Source organism: Macrotis lagotis, chromosome 8 (genome assembly GCF_037893015.1).
Source record: "Macrotis lagotis isolate mMagLag1 chromosome 8, bilby.v1.9.chrom.fasta, whole genome shotgun sequence".
In the NCBI taxonomy this organism is placed as follows: domain Eukaryota; kingdom Metazoa; phylum Chordata; class Mammalia; order Peramelemorphia; family Peramelidae; genus Macrotis; species Macrotis lagotis.
This window is the reverse complement of record NC_133665.1, coordinates 184064178-184089994: the sequence shown is the minus strand read 5'-3', so window position 1 is coordinate 184089994 and position 25817 is coordinate 184064178. Positions and strand designations below refer to the sequence as shown.

General features: G+C 37.0%; 1 protein-coding gene across 11 annotated transcripts in view; it reads right to left on the bottom strand.

Annotated features, from left to right (window-relative positions):
• The window catches only part of TASOR (transcription activation suppressor), a 91883-nt gene that overhangs the window by 61919 nt on the left and 4147 nt on the right, over positions 1–25817 (bottom strand). For all 11 annotated transcript variants that reach the window (XM_074199140.1, XM_074199145.1, XM_074199147.1 and 8 more), the window contains exons 2-7: positions 21929–22074; positions 15079–15171; positions 9565–9637; positions 8963–9054; positions 7757–7918; positions 1308–1432 (exon numbers count right to left, since the gene is read on the bottom strand). In XM_074199140.1, coding sequence (XP_074055241.1) covers positions 1308–1432; positions 7757–7918; positions 8963–9054; positions 9565–9637; positions 15079–15171; positions 21929–22074 — 691 coding nt within the window. The remainder of the gene's footprint in view (positions 1–1307; positions 1433–7756; positions 7919–8962; positions 9055–9564; positions 9638–15078; positions 15172–21928; positions 22075–25817) is intronic.

The window sequence follows — 25817 nt, the reverse complement described above, 5'->3', positions numbered from 1 at the left end:
CAGACTCCTCCCACAAGGAGGTATTTGAAGGTATATTTTCACATGTGAGAACAGGAAACAAAGACTTTGGATGTTTTTAATCCCTCACTTTCACTGTAGCATACCTATGTTTCTGGTCATTTTTTTTCATTGCTTTGTGTCTTTTGTGCCATTTCTCAAATGAGTCATAGCTGGTAAAAGTTAGGAAAAGTCCCCTAATAACCAGCATTTGGCTAAAACCAACAGTGTTATTCTTTCTAGTCTCCATACATAAAAGCTATTTTATAACTTCAGATCTTTAATCTCAATCCATCAATAAGCATTATTAAATAGGAAACTGAGTTGGTGTTAGGGCTATAAAATCTATTAATTTTTTCAAAATTTCTGAGTTTATCATTATTTAAGATGCCAGAATATTGATTGCTGGATAATCAAGATTCCAATGCCTAATACCATTGTCCCTGACCTCAAGGAGTTTGATAATCTGATTGAGAAGATATAACAAAGAAAATCTAGCATAAAGTAAAACACATGATAACTGTTCAATAAAGCAGAATATAAATAGGTAGCTTCTAGAATCTTAATTTTTATCCCACAGTAAATAGAAATTTTATCCCACATATTATCCCACAGTAAAAAAGAAAAAATTTCCCTATGTTCTTAAAAGACAGAAGATTTTCTGTTGTTAGTTCGTTTAGTTAGCTCTTTCTCATCTGAGATTAGATGATTCAAAATGTCCTTTGATCAATTCAAAATGTACTACTGATTTGAACATTATATATTCTAAACATATTCCTCTATTATTTTTGCCTGAATATGGTGGTTCTGATTATTTGGGGTGGGGGGGAATTATGCAAGGTAATGGGGTTAAGTGACTTGCCCAAGGTCACATAGACAGCTAATTGTTAAGTGAGGCGGGGTTTGAACTCAGGTCTTCCTGGCTCCAGGGTGGTGCTCTATCTACCATGCCACCTAGCTGCCCTTATAGTCTCTTTAAATTTCAGTCTATCTATAAAAGAATGAAATAGAAAGGATAATGGAAGAAATTTTGGTGACATAAATACATATCTATAAAATAAAAATATATTTTATAAATGGAAAAGTAGAACTAAATAACAGACAGAAAATTTAGATAGCACTTAAATAATCTAAATAAATTCAAAGGATAACCAAGAAAGAAGAAAAGGAAGAAATGGCTCTACTATGACAAAGTACTCATTTTTTTTTAACATAATATATTTAATGAATAGGGGGCAGGAGCAAGTAAGTCACTATGCCGAGTGCCATCCTTTAACAGTTCAGATACCATCACACATATCTTATCTTACCTTGATGTAGTTAAAAACTTTGGAGCTGGTACATCATCTTTATATGCAAAAGATACAACAGCATATGGACAGACATGTCTTGGTCTTCGTCTTAGCTCATCAAAGCCATATTCATAAAAGTAATACTAAAAATTTAAAAATGTACATTAGCTTGATTTTAAAATGATTCATTAGTAAGATAATCTTAAATATAAATTCACTATTATGTCCACTTTTAACAGATACACTGAGGGGATCTTTGTGATGCCTAGATATAAAAAGTCACATTTTAATAATCCATGGAGCATGGAGGAAACTATCTTTCAAATCTTTGAATGGGAAAGAGGTCAAAAGCAAACAAAAGACAAAATCACAGAAAATGAAATAGACAACCCTAATTACATAAAATGAAAGTCTTGTAAACAAACACATACAACAATGCCAATCAAATTAATATTAAATCATTCAACTGGGGAAAAAAATCTTTGAAGTCAACTTTCTGTTTAAGGTCTCACTACCCAAGACAGAGAAGGAACTCACTAAAATATGCAATAAAAGTATTTCCCTAGTTGAAAAATCATAGGAAGATATACAGGCAGTTCTAAGGGGAAGAAGTCAAAATAATCTATGGCTATATGAAAAGATGCTCCAAATTATTAATAATTTAATAAATACAAATTAAAGTAACTCTGAAACTTGGCTTTCTACCCATCAGATTGGCAAAGGTTTTAAAATAGGAGAATAGTAAATGCTGGAGAGGTTGTAGGAAAAACAGGCATATATTTATACATTGCTAGTGAAATGTAAATTGGTACAGCCATTCTGGAAAGTAACCATGTTCTCAAAATTCATCAAGTGCCCATACACTGTAACCTAGCTACACCATAAGTCCAAACCACAAAGAGATCAAATAACAAAAAAGGGTCAAAGATTTGTCACACTAAGGCTAATCAAAGAATATCAAGGCAGTTCTAACAAGAGAGTTCCAAGAAAGTTTGCAAGGAGAGCAAGCACATAAAGATAGACCTCATTTTACTACACTTCACAGATCCTGAAGATTTGTGACCTTATTTTGAACTGTTTTCATTCGATTCACATCATGTCTGTGTTATATTCTGAAAATTTTAGCAGTATTTCAAGCAGTATTTTTCATTATTGTTATATCTGTTATGGTGATCTGTGATATGTGATTTTTTTCAACTTTATTTATTCATTACTAAAATAGTCTTTTTGTGAAAGTAACCATAAGGGCGGCTAGGTGGCTCAGTAGATAGAGCACCAACCCTGGAGTCAGGAGTACAAATCCGGCCTCAGACACTTCATAATTACCTAGATGTGTGGCCTTAGGCAAGCCACTTAACCCCATTTGCCTTGCAAAAAAAAAAAAAAAAAAAAAAAAAAATATAATCCCCTCTCCACCCCACAAAGATAGAGAAACCATGTGAAAGATAAAAGTGAGAGAGAAGAAAAATCTGTTTTCAGATACCATCAGCTCTGTCTCTGGAGTGCATCACATTCTTTAACAGAAGTCCATCAAAGAAGTTGCTTCCATATTTTTCCAGTGTCTGCTGCTAATCGTATTTCCCTTCATTCATTCTTCCCCATTCCCATTTATTCTAGTCTCTCTCTCCTTTCACTTTGTCCCTCCTCAATCACTTTGTCCCTTCTCAAAAGTGTGTCGTGGGGCAGCCAAGTGGTACAGTGAACAGACCCCTGGCCCTGGAGACTGGAGGACCCAAGTCCAAATCCAGCCTCAGTCACCCAACAATCACCCAGTCCTATGGCCTCAGGCAAGTCACCCAACCCCACTGATCTGCCAAAACAAAACAAAACCAAAAAAGCGTGTTGCATCTGACTACCCTCTCCCAGGATCTTCCCTCTCCTGTTTCACCTACACTCCCCCTCTCCAACCCAGTTCTCCCATTCCCTCCCATTCTTCCCCCCCCAGGGTGATAGATTTCTATACCCTATTAAATGTGTATGCTTTCCTCTCTGAGCCATTTCCAATGAGAAGGAAAGTTCATTCATTTCCCCCTCTTCCACTCCCCTGCAAAATTTGTTGACTTTTATGTTAAACATCTTAGCCCATTCTACCTCTCCTTTCCCATTCTCACAGTATATTCCTTTTTCACCCACTGACTCCATCTTCATATTACACCATCATATTCAGCTCTCTCCTATGCCTTGAAAATATGCTTCTCTTAATTGCTGTAATTCATATGAGTTATCGGTATTGTCTTCCCCTGCAGAAATACAAGTAGTTCAATATCATTAAGCCCTCAGAATTTACCCTTCCCATCCATTCTCTATGCTTCACCTGGGTCCTGTACTTGGAGATCAAACTTTCTGTTCAGCTGTTTGTTTTACAAGAAAGTTTGAAATTTCCCTATTTCACTGAATATCCATTTTTTGCTGATAGTTGATTCTTGGTTATAACCCAAGCTCTTTTGCCTTCTGGAATATCACATTCTAAGTCCTATAAACCCTTAAAGTAGACACTGCCAAGGCCTGTGTAATCCAGACAGCAGTGTCATGATATTTGAATTGTTTCTCTCTGGCTACTTGTAATACTTTTTCCTTGACCTGGGAGTTCTAGCCTTTGGTTATTATATTCCTGGGGGTTACTGTTTTTTTAAGGTTTTTTTGCAAGGCAAATGGGGTTAAGTGGCTTGTCCAAGGCCACACAAGCTAGGTAATTATTAAGCATCTGAGGCTGGATTTGAACTCAAGTACTCCTGACTCCAGGGCCACCTAGCCATCCCAGGTTACGTTTTTTTAAATCTCTTTCAAGAGATGGTGAGTGTGGATTCCCTCAATTTCTATTTTTACCCTCTGTTTCAAGGCAATTTTCCTGGAGAAATTCTTTAAAAAATGAAGTCAAGACTCTTTTCCTAGTCAGGTAGCCCAATAACTTCTAAATTATCTCTCCTGGATCTGTTTTCCAGGTCAGTTGTTCCAATGAGATATTTCCCATTTTCTTCTGATTTTTATTTGTTTGGTTTTGTTTTGTTTTTTGATTTCTCAAAGTCATCAGCTTCTCTGAGCTCCACTCTACATCTGAAGGTATTTTTTTTTTTTGGCAAGGCAGATGGGGTTAAGGGGCTTGCCCAAGGCCACAGAGCTAGGTAATTATAAAGTGTCTGAGAATGGATTTGAACCCAAGTACTCCTGACTCCAGGGCCAGTGCTTTATCCACTGCGCCACCCAGCTGCCCCTGAAGGTATTTTCTTCACAAAGTTTTCCCCTCTTCCAACCACTCAATTCTGTTTTTTAAGGCATTCTTCTCCTCTTTGGTTTTTGGCATTTAATCTAATGGTTTTTAACATATTTTCTTCAGCATTTTTTGGTATCTCCTTGACCAAGCTGCTGACTTCGTTTTCATGTTTTTCCTGCATTGCCCTCATTTCTTTTCCCAACTTTTCCTCTATTTCCCTTACTTGATTTTCAAAATCTTTTTTGAGTTCTTCCATAGTCTAAGACCAATTCCCTATTTTTCTTGGAGACTTTGGATACAGAAGTTTTGACTTTCTCATCTTCTGAGTGTGTATTTTGATCCTCCATGGGACCAAAATAATTATCTATGATCAGATTCCTTTTTTTTTTCTGTTTGCTCCTTTCCCAAGCCTATGCCCTACTTTTAAAGTACTTTCCAAGCTTTTGAATATTTTTAGGACCCCCCCCACCTTAATTCTTTGAAGGTGTTACAAGAGGCTCTGACTGCTTTCCTGCCTTGTGCTCTGGCCTGTGGATGATCACAAGCCCTCCCCTCCCTCTGCCCTGGAGCTGTGAGGAGGGACCTTGTTCTACTATGGCAATAGGGAACCCCAGACTAGGGTCTGAATATGGACCAAGCAACAGAGTCCTGTCTCAGGGATAGTGGAGAGACCTCAACTGGCTTCCCCCACCCCCTGAGCTGAGCAATCTGGAAGCAGTTGCCTGGAGGCTCCTGCTGGGTGGCTCTGTAGGTGTGCTTCCATTTCCCAGGGCTGGGATCATGCTGAGGTTTAAGCTGCACTGGGCTCTGTGCTCACTCTGGCTGAGTTCCCTGACCTTCCAAGTTGCCCTTGGTGGTCCTGGGGTTAGCTTAGGAGGTCTGGCTCCAGCCATGAACCCTGGAGCTCCCAGGGACCTAGGTGCCTCACAAGCTGTTCCTGGAAGGCTGGAGCTTGTTTACTCCAGCACAGTGACACTGTGGCTACAATGCAGCCCCTTCTGACCCTGCTGAGATGGAGGTTTTCCATGGCTAGAAAATTGTTTTGTTCAGTCAACTCTAGAATTTGGTTAGAGTCATAATTTTAAGGTATTTAGAGCATTTTGGAGATATAACTTCTGGGAATTCTTGCCTCCACCTGACAGCTCTGCTCCTTGTGATCAGTGATTTTTGATGTTACTATTTTAATTATTTTGCAAGAAATCACGCCCACCTAAGAGAGTGAACTTAAAAACAGTGTGTATTTTGACTGCTCCTCTGAAAGGACATTCCCCCATCTCTTTCCTTCTCCTCCAGCCCCACCCCCTCCCCTCAATTCCCAGAGACACAACAATAGCAAAATTAGGCCAATTAACAACCTCCAAGTGTTCAAGTGAAAGGAAAAGTCAATGTGGAAAACATCATTGTTATCTTATTTTAAAAAATTACTAGTCACTCAACCTCCAGTAATCACCATTCTGATCAGTTAGGATCCTACACCTGCTAGATTCTGACTCTTCTCAGAAGACTCAAATGGGAGCTAACATTTTTTACCAATAAAGTAATTATTAAATAGGATAAGTACATTATTTTTTTCAGAAATGATACTAACATATACTTAATAAAGCTAAAGCATAGTATAAATATAACTTTTATATGCACTAGGAAACTAAAAGTTCAGGTGACTCACTTTATTATTCTATTCATTTTATTAAAGTAACCTGGAACCAAACCCACAATAATTTCAAGATAGGCCCATATAAAACAATCTAAGGGGTGGTTAGGTGGTGCAGTGGATAGAGCACCAGCCCTGGAATTAGGAGTATCTGAGTTCAAATCCAGCCTCAGACACCTAATAATTATCTAGCTGTGTGGCCTTGGGGGCAAGCTACTTAACCCTTGCAAAAACTAAAGCCTTGCAAAAACTAAAAAAACAAAAAACTCCCACATCATTCCTTTGAATGGAATAAAACTGACAAACATTTCTCAAATACATGAGGTTTTTTTTCCCCCTACGTCCTTATTTTATACCAAGTCTTTACATTTTACTTATGTAACCTTCTTAAACAGTTTATAGTCATCATGTATAGCTGAGAACACAAATATCAAAGACCTGAATTACTCTCAAATTGCCACAATTTAAATATAAGGTTTTTAGATTTTCCTACGAATGCAATCAACAAATATTTATTGCTGAACTATAGCATACAAAACACTTATCCTGGATTCTTTGGAAGGCATAACAGACATGATATTCCCTTTAAAGAGTTCATGGTCTAGTTAGAAAGGCAAGTCAATCCATCTCATGAAAAGTTAAATGATATAAAAATCTGTGATTAATCACCATACAAGTAGTTTGACTTGGGGGGGGGGGGGGGTTGGGGGGTTAAGCGGTTTGCCCAGGGTCACCACAGCTAGGTATTTATTAAGTGTCTTAAGGCCAGATTTGAGCGCAGGTCCTCCAGGGTTGGTGCTCTATCCACTGTGCCACCTAGCTGCCCCAATAAATGAGGTTTTTTTTTTAAAAAGTTAAGAAATCTATCAAGAGAAAGATCACTGAGTGAAAGGAGGGAGGTTTCATGGAGTTCAGATGAACCAGGTCTTCAATAATGGAATAGGAAAAAAGAAGTTCCAATGTTTGGAGGAAGAAGAAGGTATAATTCATAAACTGTACTAGCTTGATTGAATTAGGGAACAGAGTCCATAATATCGAAGCCACTGAATAAAAAGCTTGATGTTTAGAATTTTATTCTGTATGCAATGGGAAGACATGGATGATTTTTCAGACACAGATCTGATAAAGACGGTAAGTTGGAAAAATTTATCTAACAGTAGATAGATTGAACGTGGGGAAACAATATACACAGGTTTATTACAAATTAAAAACAAGAATTTATAATCAATATGGGATAAAGGAACTAAAGCAGAAAACATACCACACCACAAAAACGCTAAGAGGAAGTCAGAACATCACTAATATTCATTGTATGATTGGAGAAAAGGTCCTTCTCCAGGCCTGTTTCTTCATCTGTAACCATTACAGCAAGGATGCCCAACCCTTTCACCTATTCTGGACCAAGTCATCCAACAAAAGCTCATCAAGGGCTACAAGCAGAATTCAATACCTATTCATGAATACAACCCAACCCACATCACCAAAGAGCACAACAACAAATGCAATGCTGCTGACTACAAGTTGGGATTCTACAGAATTAGGAATTAGAGGGTAGAAATAAATGATTTCTAAAAGGATAATCAGACAAACAATCCATGCACATACCTGAGTAAGCTCAAAGGCCCTGTAAGCCAAAAGTGAAGTAATTCTATTTGAATTCTTTGACACATGACACTCATGTTTTGGTGTTGGATCCAAAGAACTTTTATTTGCTGAAGATTCTGTATTTTTTACACCCATGGGATCATATATGCTTTTCATTTTCCCCTTAAATAAAGAAACAAATAGTTTAAAAATGCAACTAACTCTTATGAGTTATGCCTCATTAGTTAAGTATAACAGAGTATTTGGTGAAAACAGACTCACCATGAAATAAAGAATATCAAAGCTTGTTTTTAAATGCATTAGTGACAACATAAAACTTTTTTTTTCCTTTTAAAGATCTGAGTTTTACAATTTTACAATTTCCCCCCCTAACCTTGCTTCCCTCCCCTCACAATTTGCCAGTCTTTACAGACAATGTAAAACTTTTAACCAACATAGAAGGTAAGGAATGAAACGATGAAACAGAGAAACTCAAGAAACTGCATGAACTCACATATTTCCAGACTTTTGATCAGCTATGCTGATTTTTTCCTTTTTCTCTTTTTTGGTCTTTAAAAAAATACTATGTCATATAGGATAATTCTTTGGAAGGGAGAGGATTATGGAGGAAACAACAATGATGCAAAAGAAAAATTAAATACCTTATTGAAAAAGCAATTTGCTGGGACTCATACAATAAATCATCTCAGAAGATGAATTTCAACTATAGAGCTTCCTTCATGAAACTGAACTACAGGGGCAGCTAGGTGGAGCAGTGGATAGAGCACTGGCCCCTGGAGTCAGGAGGACCCGAGTTCAAATCCAATCTCAGTCACTTAATAATTACCTAGCTGTGTGGCCTTGGGCAAGCCACTTAACCCCATTGCCTTACAAAAAACCTAAAAAAAAGGTAATAATAATAATAATAAAATAAAAAGAGAGAAATTAAAGCCTTTAAAAAAATTTAAAAAAGAAAGTGAACTATATTATCAAAATACTGTCCTTTCTACTTCATGTTTAAGTGGTGAAAAAAGAGGAAAATAAATAGTTTCTTGAAGGATCATCAACTCTTCTTAGTAAATAAAATGTTTGGCTTAAAATTAACAACCAAGAGACTTCCAAGTATCTCAAGTATACCAGACATCTGGAACTTGAAAAGCCATTCAAAGAGTTTAAATAAACTTCTGGAATGTAAGTCAACTAATTGAGGTGCAGAGCTGAAGTTACCTTTATTATTTTAAAAATAATAACATCACCCGTTGCCCCAGCTTCCAAAGGATTAGCTTGTAATAAATCAGCATACCTGGAAAGATAGATACCTATAAGGAATACAAATGTATAAAATGAGTATTTTAAATCTGCATTCAACTGTAGGCATAATAAACCAGGAATAGGGGGCAGAGCAGGGAATATAATTCTAATAAAAGGAAAAAATCCAAATAATCTGAAATTTTGAAAGATTAAAAGATCCAATGAAACCTCTTTAACCTCTTGGCTGTGATGAAAAGGGGCAGAGTGGTCCAGGCTTTACCCCCGTAATATGAAATCTTAGACTTTTAGATAAAGAAAAAAAGTTAAATAATACTAGGAAGTCAAGATCTCTCAAAGTTAATTTTCTCTTTCAGTTATTCGATAAGCCACATTACTTTTTGAATTTTTTTAAAATTAAGATTAAGTTAACTTTAATAACATTCTGAACTTCTAAAAAAAATGGTTCACGTATGGGATGGCTAAATTTCAATACAAAGACTAAGAAAACATTACATTTAATATTATATTGTAAAAGGAGCAAACCAAGAAGTAGTAAAAGTAAACAATAAAAAACTTACCCATGGAAGGGCTGCCAAGGATTGTTATTTTGGATTGGCCCACCTGTAAGCCTTTTTCACATATGCCTTGCACCTAAAGAAGACACAAACACAACCTTGTGTTCATAATTAAATAACAATAGTAATGAAATAGAGCAAGTGCTAACCTATAATCCCATCTAAAAATGAATTTTAACTTCTGAATCATATTGTGTAGCCAAAAACACCTAAGTATATTAGTTTGCTGATCAGACTGCAATAAAGTCCTATTTAATGATATCCAATTTGTTTCTTCGAATGCTTTTTTTTTTAGCATAGCACAGGTTCTGACAAGTCCTAAAATAAACTTGAAAGGCCACAACAGTCCCTAACCTCAAGGAGCCCTGGCTATGGAGATAAATGTTTGTACAAGCAATTGATGTGGGGGACACACACATATATACAGAGAACTGAGTCATATTTTTAAAACAAAAAGCCATCCCCCAACTGACAAATGGTCAAAGGATATGCAAAGGCAATTTACAGATGAGGAGATCAAAGTAATCCATAGCCATATGAAAAAATGCTCTAAATCATTAATTATTAGAGAAATGCAAATTAAAGCTTCTCTGAGGTACCACCTCACACCTCTCAGATTGGTCAATATGACCAGAAAGGATAATGATCATTGTTGGAAGGGATGTGGGAAATCTGGGACATTATTACACTGTTGGTGGAGCTGTGAACTCATCCAACCTTTCTGAAGAGCTATTTGGAACCATGCCCAAAGGGTAACAAAAATGTGCATACCCTTTGACCCACTACTGGGTCTATACCCTGAAGAGATGAGGAAAAAGGGTAAAAACATTACTTGTACAAAAATATTTATAGCAGCTCTGTTTGTGGTGGCAAAGAATTGGAAATCCAGTAAATGTCCTTCAATTGGGGAATGGCTTAGCAAACTGTGGTCTATGTATGTCATGGAACACTACTGTTCTATTAGAAACCAGGAGGGATGGGATTTCAGGGAAGCCTGGAGGGATTTCCATGAACTGATGCTGAGTGAGATGAGCAGAACCAGAAAAACACTGTCCACCCTAACAGCAACATGGGAGTGATGTTCAACCTTGAAGGACTTGCTCATTTCATCAGGGCAACAATCAGGAACAATTTCGGGCTGTCTGCAAAGGAGAGTACCATCTGTATCCAGATAAGGAGCTGTGGAGTTTGAACAAAGTGCAAGGACTATTCCCTTTACTTTAGAAAAAAAAAAACAGATAGCTTATTGTCTGATCTTGTTACCTCTTAGACTTCTCTTTAAGGATATGATTTCTCTCTCATCACACCCAATTTGGATCAAGGTACAACATATGGAAACAAAGTAAAGACTGACAGAGTGCTTTCTGTGAGGGGGAGGGGGGAGGGAAGCAAGATTGGGGGAAAATTGTAAAACTCAAATAATATCTTTAATAAAAATAAATTAAAAAAAAAAAGAAAACCTCAGCTGAGACTTCAAGGAAGCCAAGAGATGAAAAGTGAGGAGCAGAGATGTTCAGGTATGGGAGAGAGTCAAGGAAAAGGCAGATAGGCAATAAAGAACGAGTAAGGAAGCCAGTGTGACTGGATCCCACAGCAAGTGAATGGGGAGTAACAAGAGAGGAGAGGGCTGAGTCAGGAAGGGTTTGAAAATCAAACACCATATGAAGGATTTGATCATTGACAATGAGGAGAACAATGTATTTAACTCAAGCAAAGAGAGGGACGTGGTTAGACTGACACTTGAGGATGATCAACTTGGAAGCTGAACAGAGGAGGAAGTGTAGTGGGAAAATCCTTGAGACAGGAGAGCTAAAGAGAAGGCTATGGCAGGAGTTCAGGCATAAATAAGGTCATGAAGGCCAGTGCTACAGCAGTGATAGTGTCAAAGGAAAAAGGAGGAAGAGAGATTACAATTTATCATCTAAGAGTAGGAGGGGACTGAGAGAGCAGAGTCCAAGAAGACCATTAGGTTGCAAACCAGCAATTACTGAGGCAATGATGAAACCCTTCACAGTAATTCACAAAGAAAAAAAATGAGTACAGTTTTCAAAATGTTCAACTCCAGTTTATAAAACATGCATTTAAAGGTGTCTAACAGTCTTCACAGGGTGTGGAGGGGGGCCCCTTTGAAATACATTACAAACGGGAAATGGCCCTAGTCAATCACAAAACGAGGAGAGATCTCCTAATGTCATTCCAAAAATGACAAACTAGATTAGAAGAAACTAGTCCTCAGGAGTAACCTAGTCTTGACCTTCTCCTTTGCACATGCTCAAAGAGATCTGTTCTGGCTCATCAGTATAATAAGCAGGGTGGGGAAATGTATAGGAAGCAATGTATCAATTAGATTTGTGACCCCAGTCTATGGTTGGCATGAGGGAGAAGGAATAAAGTCTTCCAAAGCGCATAAAAGAGCCTGTATGTTGGGACCCCGCCCCATGAGAGAGGTGTGCCATTTTGTTTCGATAGCTTAATAAAAATCATTTTAATCACTCTAAAAAAAATAAATAAAAATGTCTAAAAGGGAGGTGAAGAGGAGAAACTGGAGACCAAGTGAAAAGTTGGCCTAGATCAACATGCCTCAGAATCATCCACATGGAGATGACAGCTGAAGCCATGGAAACTGATGCAATTATCAAGAGGGACAAGCAAGCCCAGGACAGGGAGGGCAGGGAGCAAGGAGACAGAAGGAGCAGCCCAGAGCAGAAGTGGGACAACTCAAGCAGTGTCACAGCAACAAGAGAATCTCAAGGAGGAATTATAAAGAGGGATGAGGCTTAATAAAAGGTCATTGGATCTGTCAATAGCAAAAAAAAAAAAAATGTTAATTTAAGAGACCAGTTTTCACTTAAAAGCTAAAGCCACAGGGCAGCTAGGTGGCGCGGTGGATAAAGCACCAGCCCTGGAGTCAGGAGGACCTGGGTTCAAATCCAGTCTCTCAGACACTTAATAATTCCCTAGCTGTATGGCCCTGGGCAAGCCACTTAACCCCATTTGCCTTGCAAAAACCTAAAAAAAAAAAAAAAAAAGCTAAAGCCAGAAGCCAGATTACATAAAGTTATGATGAGCAAAGAAATAGAAGCACTGATTGCAGATGGTCATGCAAGAAGAGGACAGGGGCAGCTAGGTGGCGCAGTGGATAGAGCACCAGCCCTGGAGTCAGGAGGACGTGGGTTCAAATCCGACCTCAGACACTTAATAATTACCCAGCTGGATGATCTTAGGCAAGTCACTTGACTCCATTTGCCTTGCAAAAACCAATAAGAAAAAAGAAAAAAGAAAGAGGACAAAGATGACAGTCAGCAGGGATGGAGGGAATCAAATGAGGGTTTTTTTGAGGATGGGAGACATTTGAGCTCACTTATAGATAGCAGGAAAGCACCCCACAGAGAAGGAAACTGAAAATTAACATCAATGGGAAGGACAGAGGGTAATCTACTGGAGAAGGAAAGAACTAAAATATTAACTTAAGTTGAATTAAAATGTTAACTATAAAAGGGATCCCAAAAATGTCAGTAGTTTTAAGCTCAATTAAAACCACACTAAAACTTCTGGGTCACCCTATATAGTTTTAAGAAGGAAACATGTACAAATTCAGAATTATATTATGAGCCTATGCTGAGTTTATGATATTCAGTTTTCAATCCTGCCATCATCTATTAATTCCCAGGAATGTAAGGGAATAATCTCCCCTGTCCCTCATCCCTGGCTCCTCCACAAAAAATTTAAAACCACTTAGGGGAAAAGAAAATTCCAATAGTGTTTCAAATCACAAAGATGAGTAATTCTGCTGTTTCTTAATTTTTCTGACATAAACCCTTGTGTCAAAAAAGTTCAAGGAAGGACATGAAAAAAGTGGTGATACTGTTTTAGTAAATATATGCTCACTAGAACCATATACCAGAATATCTCATGACAGATTGGAGGTGAACAGTTGACCATCTAGAGATGACCTCTAGGTTTGAAAAATAAACTCTAAACACAAAACCCATGTCAGAAAAGACAAAAAAAGGCAGATGAGTCATTAAAGTTACTTTAAACTCTACACTAAAGGAAAAAAATGAAAATGAAAAAAAAGAAACAACTTTAATTTGAGTGGGGAATTTTTTTCCCCACTGAGACAAACTTTCTCACTTAAGAATCCATCTCCGATGCTCCAGATCAATGCCAGTGACACTGGCTCTTGCAGGTTCTTACCACTGTCGACTGTAGGCAAGTCCTATCAAATGACAATTCAAGTGCCAACCAATAGAGGGGATGAATGTTGTAAAGTCAATAGAAGAGAAAATCTGGCAACTTAAAGAGAGATGAAGAAGAGTTTAGAGTAGGGGATGAGTCAAGGTTACAAACCTGAGCAACTTCAAAGAGATGGCATCCCCCAATAACACAGGAAAGGTCAGTGGAGTGTTGTGTTCAGACAGAAAGTTAATGAGTGTAATCCTAGACATTTATTTGAGATAGCTACAAAAAAAAATCCAGCTCAAGATGATAATGTCCTAACACAAGATCATTCAGTACATTTCTCTAGTACTGTGGTAATTGGTTGCAAGATTCATATTGAACTTGGACTTCTACTGGTTAAATTAATGTTTACTGACAGTCTAAAAACTGCCAGGCTCATAAGCATCCTCCTTTCCCCTTTTCTAGCAGCATCACTGCAGAAGGAAAAAGGGACTGCTCATGAACTGAGGGACACCTAATATTTTTCTGTTTCATGGGTTGCTAAAACCAAAGAATTCATGAATCAAAGACCAAGCTCCCAAATTTTTAGTAGACTGATCATCAAGACAGGGGATACTATAATCAAACTCTTTACAGTATGGTCTTTCAACGAACTGGAATAAATAGAATTCCAGAAACCAAGGTCATCTCCACATTGTAATGATCCACCAAAAAAATGTCTGAGAAGGATACTTTAAGAAACATAAGAAAAAAGTGAATATTCATTTAAAATATAAGGGGGCACCTAGGTGGCATAGTGGATAGAGAACCAGCCCTGGAGTCAGAAAGACCCGAGTTCAAATCTAGTCTCAGACAGGATTTTTTAAAATAATTGCCTAGCTATGTGACTTTGGGCAAGTTACTTAACCCCACTGCCTTAAATAAATAAAAAATTAAAAAAAAACACAGAAACAGGGGCAGCTAGGTGGCACAGTGGATAGAGCACTGGCCCTGGAGTCAGGAGGACCTGGGTTCAAATCCAGCCTCAGACACGTAATAATTATCTAGCTGTGTGGTCTTGGCAAGCCACTTAACTTCATTGCCTTGCAAAAAAAAAAAAAAAAAACAACCCAGAAATAAAAACATAATGAAATCTAAGGAACATGAAAATTCTTCTAGATTTTATGAATATAAAAAGCACCAGTTGTAAAATAATTGCATGTTATTTAAGAACTTGTACTGTGCACTTTCACTGAAGAATGTAATTGTATTCAAAAAGAATCCTAGCAATTTCAGAAATGCTATTCAGTAATTAAAATACCCCAAACTTCATTTGTAGTGAATGGATATACTCACCTGAGGCCGATCAACCATAAGAAATGCATAGGATTCTGCAAGTTCTTTTTCTGAACGACCATCAAATCTCAGTTCTCTCCGTTTCTCTGTGAACTATGAAAAACATAAGTCTGTATAAACCCTTCAGCAGTGATTATGACTGGATATAAAAATACTACTTCCATGAATCTTCTATATTATTGCTGGTTGAAAAGGAATTCTTATCAAAGTATTTTATTTCTAATTTTCTGAAATCAATTTCACATCCCAATTTCTGTGTCTTGCTATGCGCCACTGGACAGTCTTCTTATTCTATATTCACATTCCTATTAATTTTATACTTGTATTCTCCATTTTTAGGAATATGATCTGAAAATACTATTTTGAAAAAGAACTAAGTGTTGAAAAGATGTATATGGAAGAAATATAGGAAAAATGGAACTTAAATGTTTAATAATAAAAGTAGTAACTCATATAATGTACAATCTTGTTTTCAAAAAGTCCTTTACATACATTTTTTTCACACGAGCTTCCCAACAATCCAATCACTATTATCTCCAAATCTTACAAAATGAGGAAACTGATGTTCAAATAAATTAAAAGATTTTCCCCAAGTTACAATTATTAAGTGTCTAAAATAACACTTTAATCTAGGTCTTCTAACAACTTATCCATTACCTCCAACCACATCTCCTAACACTAAGGAAACTGAGTGGAATATTCCCAATACAACCTTCTTAGGGTTAATAATCCTAGTGAAGACCTCCAAGGATTAGGAAATATTAAGAAAAATAAATTATTCTTGGATTATTCTTAGAAGACCTTGCCTTCCAAATGAGACTTGTAATGCCACCTATTTCCTTGATAAGGGTATTTTTACTAACTGCAAAGATAGTAAACTGTTCCTAGAAAGACCTTGCATTCCAAGAAATGTTCATAACTTTATGATAAACCTATTTTTACTAGACTTAGCCATTACTTCAATAAGATAGTTATAATCCTGAAGGTTATTCTCACCATGTGGATGGTGATGTAATATTTTTTGAAAACTTTTCATACTTTTCTTTGCTGCTGGGGTAGATTTTCGCAAGTAGAATGTAACTCTGAAGACTAACCAATGAGTTGACAGAAAGAAAGGATAGGGAGAAGGAGAAGCAGATTGTGTTAGACCATATAATCTTGCTTGACTGTCAATTCAGGGCAGCAACTTGATCTTCACTACCTTTGTGAGACTTGGAATGTGCCCTTCTCTTGAGAAAAGCAAATAAAAACTTTCTTTTTCTCAGACCAATCCCTGAAGATTTTGTTTAGCATTTTAATCACACACAAAAAATTCATTATAAAAAAGGAATATTAACATAATAGAATCCTGAAATGCAGTAGAGGTCACCAAGAGGGAATGGTATAAAGAGCTATGGACAGGTATTTATATAATACAATGTGAAAAACAGAGTATACCCTAACTGAAATCATGGAAAATTAAAAATTAATTCTAAAAGAAATACAGTGACTAAGAAGTGATGACTTTATGCATAGAAATATACTTATAAATAAATAGAAAGTAAATCTACTTGCTTATCTTAGTATTTAATGTTTTAACAAATGATTTAATTCTAAGATTTAGACCAGTCTCCCACTCTCACCTTAAATTTATCTGTATCTGTCTATAAATGACCCTAAACCACTCTGAACCATTTCTACGATGTAACAATCTTTCAATGCAACTAAGTTTCTAAGGTGCAGAGATGGTAGACACAGTTTAATGACCTCAGAATTCCCTCCATCAATGACACTGTGAGTCTAGTCCTTATCCCTGTACAGACAATAAAAGCAGGCAATTAAGAGCAGAGCCTATATTTAACTGTTTTGGGATACTGAGGTTCAACTGGCCAAGTCCTATATACTGTGTACATAAAGATTAAAGACATTCCCACACAACTAGTTAACTACATCTAGGCAATTCCAAAGTGGACATATTACAAGAAGGTCAGAGATTTTTCACCTCCCTCAATACTTTGCGGAAGTTCAGATTTAGCCTCAATAAATTACAGAGATTTGGCACTGCTCCAAGATCAAAGACAGTTCCAATAACACAGGTCTCCTATTCCACAAACTCCAGGGCTTCCTATCCCTTCCAACATAAAACTCTACTGCAAGGCCCTCTCCCTTATCCCAGTCTCCCCTGCTGATCTCTACAATCCAAACAAACTACTCTCTGCTCAACTCATAAATGCTTCCTGACTGATAGGACACTGTCCCCAGGTCTCCACACCTCAGTACTATGCCCTTCCTCACAAGATGAAGCCTTTCGGGGGGCTAGGTGGCACAGTGCATAAAGCACCGGCCCTGGAGTCAGGAGTACCTGGGTTCAAATCCGGTCTCAGACACTTAATAATTACCTAGCTGGGGTAAGCCACTTAACCCCATTTGCCTTGCAAAAACCTTAAAAAAAAAAAAAAAGATGAAGCCTTTCCTTCCTGACCCTCCCAAGTGCCAAGGCCCCCTCATCCACTCTGGTAATATTTGGATTTATTCTCATTTTATTTCCATGAAGTACTGGTTTCCTCCAGTAGAAGGAAGCTCCTTGAGAGAATTGTTTCCTTCTTTGCTTCTTGTGTCCCTAGAGTCTGGCACAGGGCCTGACACATCTCAGATGTTTCAAAAAATGCCAATGTCTGCCAACCAGACCTCTCTAGCATACTTCTGGGTCATCCTGCCCTCCTTTCCTTCTTCACGTCACAATCTATCATCATCAAATACTGTCACTCTCGTCACTCTCGGGAGGCTAGGTGGGGCAGTGGATAGAGCACCGACCGGCACCTGGAGTCAGGAGGACTTGGGTTCAAATTCAGCCTCAGACACTTAATAATGACCTAGCTGTGTGGCCTTGGGCAAGCCACTTAACCCCATTGCCTTGCAAAAATCTAAAAATAAATAAATAAATAAAACAATACTGCCACTCTCACGGCCAAGACAAAGCCTGGATCTTTTCAGCCTCCCCATCCCCTCAGCCCAGGCACTCATCTAGACCATGTTTCTGCCCTGCTCCCTTCCCCACATTTTCAAATCCAACTTGCACAAAGCTGCCAGGGATTTTTCTACAATGCAGGTTGTCCATGCACTCCAGTAGCTCCCTCTACTCTCTGGATCACATCAAACTCCAGGGCTTGGTCTTAAAGCCCCATGGGATTGTGAAGCCTCTCCACAAACCATCTTCCAGGCCTGAAGGCATCTTCTTCCCTGGGTCTCTTAGACTCCCTAGTGTAATGGCCTTCAAACAAAATCAAGCCCTTTAGGAGTCCTTCCCATCTACTGGAAATCTTCCCCAAAATTGCACTATATATACTCTGATTACTTTTCTGCATATATTTATGTATGTTGCATCCACCACCAAACTAGAAGGTTCTCAAGAATAAAATTGTTTCCTTTTTATCTCTGCCTCCTCAGGGAATAGTACAATAACTAACTCATGGTTGGTAACAGAACAGTTTAACAATTCTACAGAAGGGAGGATAAGCACTGTGCCAAGCACCAAGTCCTTTCTACATTTATATTCTCATTTGATGCTTACAACTTTGCAAGATAAATGCTATTATTTGAAGATGAGAAGACTGAGGCAAACAGGAGTTAAATGACCTGTCCAGAGTCTCACACTGCTAGTAAGGGTCTGACAGTGAATTTGAACTCTGATCTTCCTGACTCCAACATTCCAATGATTCCTGTGTCACTAACTGGAACCCCTCCCCTAAGATCCAGCCTTGGTGCCTGTGCCTCCTGACTCCCCCTCTCCATAACTTCCTTATTTATTACAAACTGTTAAGGATAATACCATTTTCCCAAATCTACATTCATTCCACGTAGGCAGTATATTGCCAAGTCTTATTCTTTCTAACCTGACACCCCTGACATTTTGGTATCAAAGTGATTTTACTAAAGCACAGATTTGAACATCTTCCCCCTCTACTCTATAAACTCCAGTGATTCCCTATTATCTCCATGATAAATACAAAATGCTCTCTTTGCCCTTAAGGTCAGCCCCCAACCTGGCCCCTTTCTGACCTTTCCAGCTTTATTAAAAAAAAAAAAAAAAAAAAGAATCCACAATCCAGGTGCCTTTTCCCCGGTTACCCCCCAGACTTGAAATGTTCTTCCACCCCACAAGCACATTTAAAATTGTCCTGTCCTCCCTCAATGCTTTAGTTCAAATTGCACCTTCTTCAGGAGGCTTCTCCTCACCCAGATTCCTCTCCATGTACACTATGATTATCTTGTACATAGTTATTTACATGCTGTCATCTCAATGAAAATATGACCTCTTTGAGAGAAGGGATCAGTTTTCCTTTTCTGAAATTTTTCTTGGGGAAGCACTGAAACCACTCTCCCAGAAAGGTTACTTTCTAATGTCAACTTTCCTATTCCAATTGAATAGACCATTGTCAAAGGATAGCAGTTAAATCACCTTTGTAGAATACCTTGGCATCAACTTAGCACAATTCATAAACAAGAAAGGGACTAGACTTGTGGTGCAGGCAACTACTGCTCTACAAACTGATTCTCTTAATTGTCTAAAGATGGATCAGAACTCAGACATCACAAATGGTTCTGTAATAGCAGTCACTCAGAGAGTGAGCATACACAAGTATCTTCAAAGAGGCTACAAATTCCCCTAAAATTCTCCTTGCTTATATACTCTTTATATACTGCTAAGGTCGTACAGGTGCTAAATCTTTAAGCCATCGGTTCTTTTTTTCTTTCCTTCTTTCTTTTTTTTTTCAAAGTACAGTACCATGACAGATTAGTTAAATCATTCTGTTAGCTCAAGGATATTTGTATGACAAAATGGAGTTCAGGGTCCCAAGCTCCAGGCTGGCTGAAGGCTGCTTTGAACAGTACTGACTCCTTGTAGGATAGATAGTTTTCACTAGTACAGTGGTATCAAATAGAAATAGGGATCACTAACTAATCCTTCTCTCTAGGATTCCTAAAGGCTACATGCTGACTTAATTTTAAAATGCAACAATATATGCTTTATTATATTTTTATTTATTTTGCTATTTCCCAAGTTTTAATCTGGTTTTAAATTTTTTAATTTAAAGCTGGTTCAAGTTAAACTTGGGAGTGTTGTAGGCGAGTTGCATGTCTGACCTCTCTGGCCTAGAGCACAAAGATTCCAGAGGAAGGGATCCTAGTTCCAAGACTAACTCTCAGCTACTCTGTCACCTCTTCATAGGAGGATATTTTAATTCAGAAATTAATTACTCCCTCCATTTGCCCATCAATTTTCAATGGTGAGGTAGGTGGATCACTGCACATCTGGAACAAGCACATGCTTGGACTTTCCATGTATCATCATTTTCCAACCTAAATTTTAGTAGCTATTCTAAGGGTCATCTAGGCTCCGTGGCCCTGGCCTTCAAGCAACCCTTTCCACAAATCTAAGACAGTCACACATTAAAGCTGGGAAAAGAACAAAGTGACCACTCAATGCTCGGGTTCCCCACAGGGTCTCAAGTTTGTGTACAGATTACCATGATATTGGACTTGAAATAAATTATAAATTGATTTTATTTCATGCATTTAAAAATGTGTTTTTCCTCCCGAGGAGGGTTCCAGAGGCATCACCAGTCTGCCAAAAGGATCCATTATACAAAAATGGTCAAGAACCTCTGACCTTGTCCAACTAACCTCATGAAAGAATCTTATCTACATCGCAAGCTTTCTTCTAATGTAAAGCCCAAATGGAATTTTTTGCCCTTTTCTGCATTACTCCCACTTCCTTACAATAAAGTTTATCATCTTTGCATCACAATCTTCCAAATACCTGGCTTATCACATCTGTCCCTCAATTTTCTCTGTTCCAGCTCACAGTCCCTAATTCCTCAAACTAACCCTCCCATGAGGATATGAGCTAGAGGCCCTTCATCATCCTGGTCACCATCCTCTAGCTACTTTCCAGTTTAACAATGTCTTACTAAAATATGATTTTCACAACCCAAAACTCCAGATGAGAGTCAGACCTGAGCAAAGAGAAATGAAACCATAAGGATGTGTCTCTCTTACTGTAGTCTCAGATTTGCTTTCCTTTCATGGCTGCCAGAAGCATGCTGATGATCATTTAGTTGGTTTATATGCCAGAAACTGCTCTCTGAACAAATTATACTTTGTGAAGCTGCTTCTGAACCTGTACGAGACTTTTACATTTAACCCTATTAAGTTCCATTTCACTTGATGAGGTTCAATGTTCTGGCCTGTCCAGAGCTTTCAGAACTCTTGCTCTCTCTAGAGCAAAGTATCCCCAGGGCTATGCTGGAGTCAGTTCCAAGCCAATTCTCAAATCTTCAATCTGAGCATTTCTCTCTCAGAAAGCATCATGTGCTACAAATCAAGACTGTCCCGAGCACATACTTTTCCCAGAGACAGTTATTAAACCACTTAACAACACACCACTGGCTGTCCCGCGTCAGCAAATTTCATAAGCATGCCATCTCTATCCCCTTATTCAAATCATTTAGTAAAATAAAATGTCAGAATACCTTGGGATTACATTTAGATGCCCAGGACAAGCCCCTGGAAACCTACATTTCTGATGATAAAACCCCATTAATGACACTGACTCCAACCAGTTCCAAATCCATCTAACCATAATGTGGTCTAGCCCATAGCTCTCCATCATTTGCACAATAACAGCATGTTGTAAATCCATCCATTAAGGAACATACTACTTAAATAGTAAAGTTTTCATTTTTTAATTTCAAGTTATTCAAAGATTTCATGATAGTTTAAAGGGGAAAAATGAAAAAATATTTCACTTATTTAGAAAGCAAACAATCGTTAAAAATGTCTAACATCAATATATTTATTAAAAGCTTACCTCCTTTTCCAAAAGTTCATTATGAACTAAACTAGCTCGTCTGTAGTTAAAATTAGAGACTGATCCTGGCTCAAGGTAAGATGAGTGTAAAATTTTTAGAATATCTTCAAACTCTCGGGTGCCTGAAGTTACTGGCTGAAAAAGTGCTAAAAATTAAAAACAAAAACATACAAATTAGAAACTTTTGAAAGTATGTGTTATTAATATTTTTAAATTAGTGGATTTTGAAGAATAAAAACAATGTTTAATCTAACATTAAAAGAAATCAAAACATATCAATTCTTTTCTTCTTCACAAATCACCAAAACAAGCACTAGACATTCAGTGTGTGGTAGGAAAGGAAGTAGTAAAATCAATTCTTTCCAAATGACTAATGACTAAGCTGACCAATTGTTTCTATCAAGGTAGGTCCAAGTAGTTAAAAATCAGAACTTCAAGATCATTAAAAAGAAACAAATGGGGAGGGGGGTGAGGCTAGGTGGCACAACAGATAGCTCACCAGCCCTAGAGCCAGGAGTACCTGAGTTCAAATCCAGCCTCAGACACTTACCTAGCTCTGTGGCCTTGGGCAAGCCACTTAACCCCACTGCCTTGCAAAAACTAAAAACAAAATTTAAGTACAATTATGTAGATTACTTACTGTTTATCATAGCCTTAAAAAAAGCTTTAAAATGTTAAATGCTATAAAATAATAAAAAGGACTCGTATTAGAATTTGAAAAAGAATTTGACACATCTTAAGGATATTTAGACAGTAACTACATATAGAAATAAACATCTTAATAGATTTTGACCTGAACCTAAACATATGGCAAATTTAAGCACTAGAAAAATAACCTAAATACTTCACTATATGGAGAGAAAAATCTTAGAACTTCACTTTTTGGGAGCATAAATCTGATTGATCTTGACTGCTTTTCCACTGCCTCATTTATATATAATCTCTTGATATGATGATATATTAATAGCTAAAATATATTGTTCTTATAACCCTGGCAGCTATAAATATCAAAAAGGAGTAACTCAGGTTTGGTATTCTGTACTGTTCATAAGTTTGAACACTTGTTTTCTCATACCCTAACCTACTGAATCTTCATTTGTAGAGTTGCTTATTACAACTGGACAAAGTAGAACACTAATTTATTAGTATGTGATTTATACATGGCTCATTACAAGGATTTAGATACATCATTTCAAATTATGGAAAATTTGATTTAATGAAAAGCAATCTGTAAGAGAAAAAAACAAAATTATTAAATTTTTCTATATAAACTTGTAAACCAGTTCAAAACTATACAATTAGCTTATTGATGTTAAGTCAACTTTTATTTATTGAAACATTAAATAATAAAATTCTTACAAACTTCCATATGAAATTTTCTTATAAATTTTCATATACCAAAGGCAGATTTTAAAAAAACTGAATTCAGTAATATAATCTTTTTTTTTGTGGTTTTTGCAAGGCAATGGAGTTAAATGACTTGCTTAAGGTCACCCAGCTAGATAATATTAAGTAGCTGAGGCTGGATTTGAACTCAGGACCTCCTAGTTCCAGGGCCAGTGCTCTATCCACTGTACCACCTAGCTGCCCCCAGTAATATAATCTTAACCTAATTATGATGGTTCCAAAAAAAAGGGCAGAAAAATTAAGAAAAGCAACTTCTCTGGCTTTTCCAGGGTTAATCTTTCTAACATTAAATATGACTAAATATGACTATAGTAAAGTTACATTGATCTATGTCAGTAATGGGTTTTAAAATACATGTATTCCAATTCTCTTTCAAATTCCCATGTTATCAAAAGAATTTCACAAGATTTTTTAAAAATAAATTTTCTCTCTCTACTCAGTAGGTTTGAAAAAAAATCAAACCCATTTTCCAGGATCCACATCTTTCTTTCATAATACCAAAAAGCCTTGCTTTGGGTCTAAAGACCTAGCTTTGCAATTTACTAACTACATGGCCTTGTTTAAGTCAGTTCACTATTCATTATGGATATTTAATCAGTAAAGTGATGGAAATGAAATAATGTCCCCCCCAGTTCTAAATAAGATGATCCATTTTTGGATCCAAAATTAAAACTTGTTTCAATCTATACAGACCAGCATGCAAATAGGATTGGTTTTTTCTTTTAATTAAACCATGAGCTTTGATCTAAGAAGGCTGAATGGTTATCTCAAAAAAAAAGAGTTATTGTCTCTCCAAAAGACAAGTCCTGCTATTAACATCATCTTAAAAAACACAGAATGGCTAACTCTAACAACAATGTTATAAAGAAAATAGGCTTTGAATGAAAATTGGGAGGCTGGGAAAGAGCTAGCAGATCAGGTGTTCTAAAACTAAGTCAAAATTTCCGTAACCTTTGTCAATTTAAAACAATTCAAATTCACAAAAGTTTTAAGAATAAGAAAGTTAGAATCTATGAAGGAATGGATTATTAACACTGATACAAAAGAAATATGCATCAAGTGCCTAGCACTTAAAAAATTCTTAAATCCATTTCCCTTACAAAAATAAATCTATACCTGGGTTCAAATCCGACCTCAGACAATTAATAATTACCTAGCTGGGTGGCCTTGAGCAAGCCACTTCTTAACCCCATTGCCTTGAAAAATCTAAAAAAAAAAAAAAAAAATCTAAAAGATTGCAAAGAGTTCTTGCATTAGATAAATCCAAATTATGCAAATTCCAGTAAAGAATTCTGAAAGAAAGCTTCATTCTAAAAAGAAAACTGAGATCAATGTATAACATGGAACCAATGTAAACACTAACAGAATGCTTTCTGTGGAGGGTAGGGGTGGGGGGAAGGAAGCAAGAATGGGGGAAAAATAGTAAAACTCAAAATAAATAAAACCTTTCTTTAAAAGAAAACTATTTGGAACTCAAAACTTAACATCTATTAACTTTATTTATACAGTACTATGTTCTTTCTCTTTCCATTCCTGCCTCTTGAGGAGGTATACCCTAATCTCCTACCCATATCCCCACCAAAAAAATAAAAAGCCCTCTTTAAAAAAAAAAAACCTACCTCTGCAGTTCAGTGCCCTCTCTTTCTCCCTTCCTAAGCCCCACACTACATAAAAGCAAATTCACAGGAAGGTCTTCAAAATGATCCAATTGTATAAAGCAGATCTGTCACTATTTCCAAAAAGCACTAGATTTCAAGCACTGACCTGAAGTTGATGCTGCCAATTTAACCTTTAATATACCTCTTAAGATTTGCCTAAGCTGGGTAGAAGCAGTATCTTAGAGAAAATAATACTTTTTCTTCCAAACAAATAAGGACTTACACTTTATGTAGAACACTATTTTTTTTTAATAAAACAAATTTAAATGTCTAAGCAGATAAATTTTTTTGGTCCACACTTGTGATTTCATCACTGGAAGTAACTCTGCATGAGGAAACTCTCACTAATAGACAATCACAACTATTTATTCAGCAACTAGTCTTAGCAAGTGACAGGAGAAGACAAAGTTAAGGATACAGAGCCACTTCATATCCCATATGGGAGAGGAAGCAAGGTCTAAAAGACTTTACATCCTGATTTCAAGTTCATTATGCTGAGATCAACTTCTCAAGAAAATAACTATTTCAGTCCTTAACAGCATCCCTTCATGGTTTGCTGCTATGTTAAGCATCACATTTTTTATCAAGTTTATATTCCAGCAACCTATCCTCTTGAAAATTATGATTTAATCCGATAAACACATAAAAAAATGAATTCAATAATAAAATTCCTGTTTTCCATACTGAAAAAGTTCATAGAAATCAGAAGTTGGTGATCTTAGAAATTTAACCTTGAATCTAACTCACTTAATAGACAATGCGAGCAAAATGAGGTCCAGAAGGCAAAAAATAAACTTCCCAAGGTCATTCAAATATTAAGTTAA